Below are 9,770 nucleotides of genomic sequence, written 5' to 3' on the forward strand. Positions count from 1 at the left end.
GTCTTTACCCAGCTGCTTCTGTTGTCTTTGTCCTTTCACTGCTATGCAGCAAGCAACAACAGAAGGAAAAAACCAAACCTCCTCACAGTGTTGCCTTGATTTTTTACAAAATTATATTCAAATCAGACAAAACACTTTTGAAAAGAATCTTCGCATTTCACCAAGAATTGTGCACAGTGCAAAAGCCACTTAACTGGGGTTTGTATTTTATACCCTATGCTATGTATGTAATCAGAGAGCAACGCCTTCTAGTCTTAAAGCTATTGAGACAACCAAACATTTCAGTTTTAAAATGTAAAACAGAGCTCAAAAAAACATTCTCCATTTCTGAATAAATGCACGTCATTTTTTGTATCAGTTCAGTCATACTCCCTGTCTCAGAAAATTTGTTGCCCTAGTTTGTACCCCAGTAAGAGAATTGAATGGTATCCTGGTCCTTTGGATCTTTTACCTTATCACAAGAAAATGACTGTAATGACAAATTAAGAGAGGTGGAGGTTTTTGTTATTATAACTGAGAAATGCTATTAAAAAGAAAGCTTAACAAACAAGGATGTATTGTGAAATTTGGGATAGAAAGTTTGTCATTAACGCCTCCAGCTGGAGAAAAGTGGCAGCAATAAACCAACATCATGGAAACAAGGATTTCCTTTAAAAGCCACAGTCCAACATTTCTTACAGCTCTTTCATAAATTTTGAGCAAATACTGCCAGAGCTCCTCAGAGGTGCTGAACACCTTCAGCTCCCATTCCTGTTGGTGAAAGAGGAAGGTGCTTGGCCAGCACAGTATGAAATCCTATAATTTGTCACAGTTTGTGTGACTTCAAACTTCCTTTACTCTGAACTACTTAAGACAGGAAATAATCGTATCCCCTGCGGTTTTTGTGGTTAAACTGAAGTAGTCTTTCTTGATGAAAAGGAAGATAGATAAATAGATGGATTAATAGATAAGTAGATGACTGATGCATGGATAGAAAGATAAACAGATGGTTGATGGATAAATAGGAAGGAAGGAAAGAAAGAAGAAAGAAAAGTATAAGATCATTCACATTCTATGGGCTGGATTTATGGGGAAAGAAATTTTGCGTACAGACATCCTGGAGTTGAACTTTTCCTCCAGTTTCCAAAACAGTCATTCTCACATAATCCAAAAAGTAAATTCTGTACCTCTGCATTCATCCCCAAATTTTAATTTTTAGTATGGGATTCATATCTGGTGTATGACTTCTGTTCTCCAGACTGAGAGTGGACACGAGTCCCTCTACATTTGGAAGCCTCATTTCACACAGCTGGGCTGAGACAACCATTGTCCACCACTGTATCATCATGAAATTGCTCGGGTTCTCTAAAATTCAGTGTAAAATATTTAAAATTAAGTGTCAGGTTCTAAATGGCAGCCAGGCTACTTAGAAGTATTCAAACACTAACTGAGTTCAGATGTCTGTGAAATCGGATGGCTTTAATAAACTGTTCCTGTGTCAGCCAGCAGAGTGTTATAGGATGTCTGGATGTAATCAGGGCATGGCAAATTTTGAGTCATTTTACAGCTGACTCTACAATTCACTCTATAACCATACAACTGCAATCTGAGAAACGATGCACACTTCGTATGAGGATGGAAAGGAGTGTAAGAATGAGGAGTAATTTGCTGCTTCTCTTAACATATGCAGTTGTTTCTAATGCTCTTCCTGTCCACCCCGAGAAAGACAACAAAGAAGATACAAAGCTCATGGAGGTAACTTTATTGTCTGTATCTGAGTCTATAGCCTCTTCTCTTAGATTTAATCTGCTTGTTCCTGCTGCTCAGCAGTTTGTTGTCTTTCTGAGAAACTGCTGTTATACAGAACTCTGTGGTCCAAACTTTATTTAAGTAGTATAATCAGTAAAAACTTGAAATGTCAAGTAAATAAGAATCCTGTTTCTGTTTAGCCATGTTCCTCAGGAAAACATCTGCTTTCCTCTGAAATCAAAGTCAGATGATTCTGCTAGCACAATACACAGACAATGTCAGTACTAAGGTATTTATTTAAGAAACGGATCAAAACATGAAATGTGTTCACTTTGCTTTTTCATTAGGATTACTTAAGTAAATTCTATACCATTGAGACAGACTCGAATCAGCGTGGATGGAAAACAAATGTTGAATCTACAGCTGAGAAACTCCAGAAAATGCAAAGATTTTTTGGTTTGAAAGTGACAGGAAAACCAGACACCGAGACATTAGAAATGATGAAGAAACCTAGGTGTGGCATTCCTGATGTAGGTCTCTATGGTGTTACTCTGCCTGGATGGAAAAAAACCAATCTGACATACAGGTAGTATTTCCATAATTAATTTTCTGAGCTTAAATTGTGGTCTTGTGGGTATCCACTTTTGATATATTTAAATATAACTTCCATAGCAACAGTTTCCATCTGGGAAGACAAAAACATTTTTCTTTCTCCAGCTGTTAGCTGAGCGTATCCCTGAGAGCAATCTCTGAGAGTCAAGCTGGGTATTTTACATTTTATGAGTCAGCTACAGAATCTTGCCTGTTATGTATCATCCCTAATATGTATGTTGTGAGCCAAATAGAAATATCAGTTGTACCCAACACAAGCCCTCCCCCCCCCCCCCCCCCCCACTCCATCTTAAAAATCAGCTGTGACTGATAACATAGTCACAAGGAAACAATTTTCTTTATGCTCAAGAGACCGATCCCTGGATAAGGTCCATTTTGAGAAAAACTGTTACCGTGTACACATTTTTCTGAAAAAGACATATTGGACAGTCATCACATCCCTTAAACTCATTTAGTTCCAGATGAGTTTGGGGAGCTATTGGGTTACAGTGTAAATTGCTTCTTATGTATCTCTGTTTATCATCTTAAAAATATCAGAGAAATTCTTTATGCAAGCACTAAGTATTATTGCTTGAACCCTCATAACTGTAGAACTGTGAACTACACACCAGATATGAGCAAAGAAGATGTGGATAAAGCAATCCAGAAGGCATTTAAAGTGTGGAGTACTGTCACCCCACTGATTTTTACTCGCGTCCAAGAGGGAATAGCAGATATAATGGTTGCTTTTGGGACAAAAGGTAATTCAATGACTAAAAATCGATGGTAAGACTAATCTAAAGATTTTCCTGAAGTCATGACATAAACTCAAAGTTATTTCAATATCATATTATGGGACAATATCAAAGAACAAGAGGTAATGGCCTTAAGTTTCATCAGAAGAGATTCAGGTTGTTTATCAGGAAAAATATCTTCTCAGAAACAGTGGTGAGGCACTGGAATGGGCTGTCCAGGGTGGAGTCACTGTCCCTGGAGGTGACCAAGAAAAGTGGAGATATAGCACTGGGCAACATGGTTTAGTGAGTATGGTGGGTTGATGCTTGGACTGAATGATCTTAGAGGTCTTTTCCAGCCTTAATGATTCCACAATTCTATGACTCTACTTAGTTCATGGACATTGCCCTCGCTATTTTGATGGCCCCCTTGGTGTCCTCGCTCATGCCTTCCCACCTGGCAGTGGTTTTGGAGGTGATGTTCACTTTGATGAGGATGAAGATTGGACCATGGGCTCAGATGGTGGGTAACAAAAGGTTTATGAAATGCTATGCAAATAGTAAATTGCTTTCTGATTTTATTAGGCAAAGGATAAAGTGAGACAGAACACTAGCAGTTGGAGGGTGTTACATGCTACTGATGTGAAAACCAGCCTGATCTACTCTAGACCATATTACCACAATCCATGCTGAAAGCTGGCTCTGTCTCACCTCCCAGTGCACATATTGACTCCAAGCTTTCATCACCACACACTGCCCGTCCTCAGCAGTAACACTAAATATGTTCCTCAGTAGTTTGTCATAGCTTTACTTTGTATTCAGTCTAGGATGGGTCAATGTGTTTAAGTGTTCTCCCAGCAATTTCAGGTTCCTGCCACAGCTGGGGATCAGAACATACTGTTTGGACCACCCATGGGCTGAGGTACAGAGTGAGGAAATGACTGCTAATGTGTGCCACCAGGCCTGATGAAAGAGGAACACCAGGGGTTCAACCCTCCTCTTGGGTCCTGCCTGTTCTGTGCCCAGCAGGCCATACAGCACCTGCTGCCTCTGACAGCCCTGTCAGTGTATGGGCACACTGCTGTCTTTTATTTTACACTCTTTTCTCATCTTATTTTGGGGATGGGAAACAGCAAAGGAGAACTGCAATAGACTTGGGGTCATGTTGCAGGAAATACAAAGAACTAACAAACAGGAAGGTGTTGCAAGAGCACTGCACGAGGAGAGATGTGGGCTCATTGCGGCAGAAAAGAGCTGAGGCATGGTGGGTGGGCTTGTCACATGGACAAAATTCATGGGAATAAATGGGTCAGCCCCAGTTTTGCTGCTATTCCTCAGCAGCACAGCACCAGTAATAATGTGCTCCAGAATTTGTTGGCCAGCTCGGAAAGCTCATGAGAAGGAAGAACAGGAAATGTATGTGGAAACTTCAGGATCTGCTTGTCTTTTTGAGAAATGGAAATATTGGCTTCAGCCTGCCTGTCTTGGGCAATCGATGACCAGTCCTCTGCTCTGCCACAGGCTTGTGATCTCCACTGTTATGTTGCTGGCTCCCAGGCAGCAGGGCAGATGATTTTTCTTCCCAAATTCAGAAAGGCGTATTACTTGGAGGAATTCAAGTAATTAAGTGCACGTTGAAAGAAGTCCCATTCTTATCTGCTTATTGTGTTAATATTTCACTAGTAATAAGCATGCATATGCATAATTTTTTAAAGATATTTTATTTGGCAAGGCTATAAAGAAGCTGTATGCTTAAAACTCTTAGATAAGAAGGTAAATCATTCAGGTAAAACTGAATGTTTTTCTTTGTCTGTTCATGACCTCAGCTTTGTTTCTCACATGTAGGAAAGTGACACACAATTACACTTTGGTGTCCCAGCTGAGCACCCTCCTCATTCCCTGGAGTGCAGTCAGTTTGACCTGACTCATGATCTAATCTGCTCAAGCTCAGCTGGGAAACCCTGCCAGGCCACTCCTCAGGGCTGCACCCACACTCATCTCCAGACGTCCATTCATGCCACACACATACTTTCAGCAGCTAATAGAAAGAACAGCCAGAAAGAGAGCCAAGAGTCTCTCCCTCTGAATGGTGGAAGAGTGAAACCTACCTACATATAAAATGTATGCACACATATAAAATATACACACAAATATATGTATAGGTACACGTACTTGTATATGCATACCCTAGTGAATTTTAATGTGAAAATCTCAGCAATAGCTGCGTTGTGTTCAAAATGCATTAGTGATTTGTAGTTCAAAATCAGACCAATCTCTCTATCCATTTCTTAAGGATTCAATTTGTTCCTGGTTGCTGCTCATGAGGTTGGCCATGCACTGGGTCTCTCCCATTCTAATGACCAGAGGGCCTTGATGTTCCCTAATTACGCCTATATCAGCCCCAGTGAATTTCCTCTCTCTCCAGATGACATACATGGCATTCAGTCTATTTATGGTAAGTAAAATCCACTTCCTAAAAAACAAAAACAAAAATAAAAACAAAACTAATCAACAGGGGAATAATTTCTTTCACAACTTTTCAACATAAAATTATTGTATTCACATAATATCAAAATTCATTTATATATGGAAAGCTCAATGTTTCTACAAATTCTGTGTTTCCTAAAACATCCCTCTAGGTTCTGCAACAAAAACCCCAAGTAAAAGGCCAACCACCCCTACATTACCTAACGCCTGTGGCCCCCAGATATCTTTTGATGCTGTAACTACTCTCCGACGAGAAGTCATATTTCTAAAGGGAAGGTAAAAACTGATGCGGCTTTTGTCTCTGCAGAGTTTATGTTCTCATGTTTGTTTTCTATACAGACTGAGTGCCTACATGGATACCATGACTATACTTATGGGATTTATAATGACACAAATGGGTAGAATTCAGAATTAACAGTATATTGAAGTGAAGACTGCTAGTAGATAGATAGGAATTACGCCAATCTTTTTGCAGGATCCTTGAACAAAGTAGCCCACTTGTTTGTTTCAGAAAACATCTTGATCCTAATAGATTTCCTTCCAAATGTACAGACAGTTACACCAAGCAGTGAAAGGAATTTCTGCTGCAACCATTTCTTAAGGGATAAGTACATTCTACAATATAGTTGGACCACTACCTCTTCTAGCTACCTATACAAGCCTTGTATCTGGGCACACAGAGAAAAGCCAGCTTGTGTGAGACCCAGTGCCTCTCACATTGTACAATACAATATCAACCTGCATTTGTCAGCTTCTTATAGGTGATATCATAAATCAAACAATACTAATGAGAAGGGTAATTCCAGAAGTAAATCAGAATCACAAAAAACTCATATCCCAAACAAGGGAATTTTCCTTTCTGACACACCAAGCCAGGTAGTGCCACTGACATGAAGGAACTTGTAAGTTACAATGTTGTTCACATTCTTGTGCATGCATAGAAACATCAGTGGTTTATTATTTACTACTAAACCTGTTTCATATTTAAATCAGACGCTTATGGCGAGCCTATCCTGATAACTCAGAAGTTGAACTTGAATTAATTTCTGCCTTCTGGCCATCTCTGCCATCTGGTATTCAAGCTGCGTATGAGAACATGAAAGATCAGATCTTGTTTTTCAAAGGTGAATTATGAGAGTTTCTTTAAATTTTTCTTACCTTTAATTTTGAGGGAAAATATGAGGGACAGTGGTAGCTATGCTTGAATTTGAAAACCTTATTAGCATAAAAAGGGAGGTTGGGAGGGTTTCATCAAGTTTTCCTGCAATGTACACTGAGGGATTCTATTATTATTATTATTATTATTATTATTATTATTATTATTATTATTAATTTAGTTTCTCAAAATCTAGAGTAGAAGTGTAGAATTATTTCTTTCAATAGGCAATAACTTCTGGGTTGTCAGCGGATATAAGGTGCTGCTTGGTTATCCAAAGAACATCAACACACTAGGCTTCCCTAAAGGTGTTAAGAAAATCGACGCGGCTGTTTGTAACAAAAATACAGGGAAGACAGACTTCTTCACAGGTGACAAGTACTGGAGGTAAGAAAAATAGACAAATACTTTCTTATGATTAATTCCAACATAATTACACTATTGAAATCATCTGTATGATGAAAGAGAAATTAGATCTGTAGATAACTTCTTCCTGCAGGGAAAAGAATAAAGCTCCCACTTTTGAGAGCTTAACAGTGTGCTGAAACAGGCACCCAGGATCATAGAATCATTTTGATGTGTTATAAATGGAAGCTAAAAACAAAAAAACCAAAACAAAAAAAAACAAAAAAAAAAAAACAAAACAAAAAAAAAAAAAACAAACAAACAACCACATGTAGACTGTATTTACAAATAAAGTAGACAAAATTATCTCTGGAAAATAAAGAATCAAGAGGTAACCTACTTCAGAGGAAAGCTGCCTGATCAGAATTCCTCTGATTTTGGTTCTGAAAAGTCCTAGATTACTTTACCTCTTTTAGAAAGATACAAATGACAGTTCATTTTCCCTTGTTTGACTGGTTAGCATTAGATTTACAGCACACTTCTTTTACATCTAGTATCAGATGTGGAGGTTGGTGTCCCTGCCTGTGGTTGGGAAGGTTGGAAATTCATTATCTTTGAGGTTCCTTCTGACCTGAGCCATTCTGTGAGTCAGTAAAATCCTAATCACTCTCTGTACACATGATTGTCAATTCTTGACCACCAGGCAAATAGAAATAAAATCAGCTTCAAGAAGCTATCAGATTCCTTCTTCATGCAAGGGCGACTGCTGCAAAGGCTTCTTCAGGCAACCAGGAGCATACATGGGTCAAATTTACTTTGTTATGACTAACTGTGGGGCTCCACGGTGAGACATAATTTATCAGCTGAATTTTTGGCTGTATGTGGTTTCCTGTCCTTTGTTTTGGATAGTTTTGGAAAGAATGTTTACAATATCTTGCACTGATATTTTACTGCCTTGGTCACAAGATAAGAAAATAAGAAAACCACAATAGAAAAGTTATCTTACCTAGGAACACTCATTCTCTGAGTCTCAAGATCCCGTGACAATTATTACTTGTATTCAAGGAGAAGAAAAACAAAGGCTTGCTTGCTTAGATTATTTTTTCCTTCAAATTCCTCAAATTTGTTTCCTCAAATCTTCAGGAATCTTGGTTCCTCCTTTCAGTTCTCGAATTCAGTCATCTTATAAAAATTGCCCTGTCTCGATTAGGAACAACTTCATTTTCCTGTCTTCCATTTCAATCTATCTGCTGATAAAGCAATAAAGTATTATATCATAGTCCAAGAGCAATTTAAAATTCATGTAATTTGTGCAGCTAACTCTATACAGACAGTGAATAGCACACAAAGTCTGTTTCATCCTTTACAGAACTGGTGTCTAAATTCTGTAAAATTCCATGTCTCTGCTTATATGATGTAGGTATGATGAAAACACCCAGTCCATGGAGAAGGGTTACCCAAGGAGGACAGTCAATGACTTTCCAGGAATTAGCCAGAGGATTGATGCTGTTTTCCAACATAAAGGTACAGGAAGTTTGGGTACCTGTTTTAGCAGGGGGGTTAGACGATCTCTTGAGGTCCCTTCTAACGCCACTGATTCTGTGATTCTGTGAAATGAGCTTTTAATTAAGATCAGTTTACTTCTTAGGAGTATAAGGTCAGGAGTTATTGCAGATGCCGTACTTCTGAATTTTGCAAGAGACAGAACTCAACAGATGCTCTCCTGTGTGCACAAAGATAGCATTTCCCAGTTTGTTATAATGAAACTACTTCTGGTTTGCATAATGTAACAATTTATTTTTCATTCCTAGGATTATTCTACTTCTTCCATGGATCAAGGCAGTTGAAGTTTGACCCTACTGCTAAAAGAGTTATCAGCGAAACAAAGAGTAACAGCTGGTTTAACTGCTAATACCATCAATCTTTGTTATACACAGCAAATGAAAAAGAAAAAAAAAAAAAAAGTCATTCTAGATTTCTCTACAGTTGTTCATTTATGCACTGTTATATGGAAGAAATAGCTGGACTAGTTTTCATGTGTGTCTACTATTTAAATGAACCAGCGTGCCAGCTGGTAATTTTCCCCCTGATTAGGTGCAAAATGTCCAACATAATTTATCATTTTATGATATGGGACGAAGGGGTCAAATATTTTGGCAATAAATCATTTTAAGTCTGATGTATTTTCAGCTCTGTAAGTTGAAGGCATTTTGTCTTTCTAAGGTAGAGTGAAATACTTCATATTAACATGACTATTAAAGTTGTAAAATATTCTTCCAACATGGAAAATTTGTATTTTCTTTCTTTTCTCCCCAGACATCTTCATGACCCAGCCTTTTTGTTACTCACTTATTCTGCTGCCTCATCTCCTGTCATATTGTCCTGTACCTCTTTGACTATAGCAACTTTGCACCTTTCACACAAAATCAGAATCATTGCCACCAAAGCCATTTCCCTGCCACATTGTCCAAATACATTTACTCACCCCAGTCTGTCTTTCTAGCATAACAGTTATTTCATCAGCAGCCACTTAGGATCGATTCACAAACCTTTGTAAGCCTACAAAAGATATCCTAATCAAATCCTATTTAAGAAATACATTCTTCTGTCATTCTGTACTGCGCTACCTTTGCTCTAATAGTACAAAATCTGTGCTCCAAGTAGAAATACATCTGACATTTACTGTGTGCTTCCACTGCACTCAGGGCAGATCCCTCACAAAACCAAGA

The 9,770-nt window shown here is 38.4% G+C and overlaps 1 protein-coding gene across 1 annotated transcript; it reads left to right on the top strand.

Annotated features, from left to right (window-relative positions):
• Positions 1–1,491: 1,491 nt before the first annotated feature.
• LOC107308407 (matrix metalloproteinase-27-like) lies at positions 1,492–9,330 on the top strand. The gene is made up of 10 exons (XM_015852275.3): positions 1,492–1,734; positions 2,076–2,314; positions 2,932–3,080; positions 3,448–3,576; positions 5,347–5,508; positions 5,693–5,816; positions 6,534–6,664; positions 6,924–7,083; positions 8,462–8,565; positions 8,853–9,330. Exons 1-10 carry the CDS (start codon positions 1,609–1,611, stop codon positions 8,951–8,953), a joined length of 1,425 nt encoding a protein of 474 aa, XP_015707761.1. The 5' UTR covers positions 1,492–1,608; the 3' UTR covers positions 8,954–9,330.
• Positions 9,331–9,770: the final 440 nt, after the last annotated feature.

Source organism: Coturnix japonica, chromosome 1, assembly GCF_054131305.1.
Source record: "Coturnix japonica strain WE chromosome 1, WE-NBRP24, whole genome shotgun sequence".
Lineage (NCBI taxonomy): Eukaryota > Metazoa > Chordata > Aves > Galliformes > Phasianidae > Coturnix > Coturnix japonica.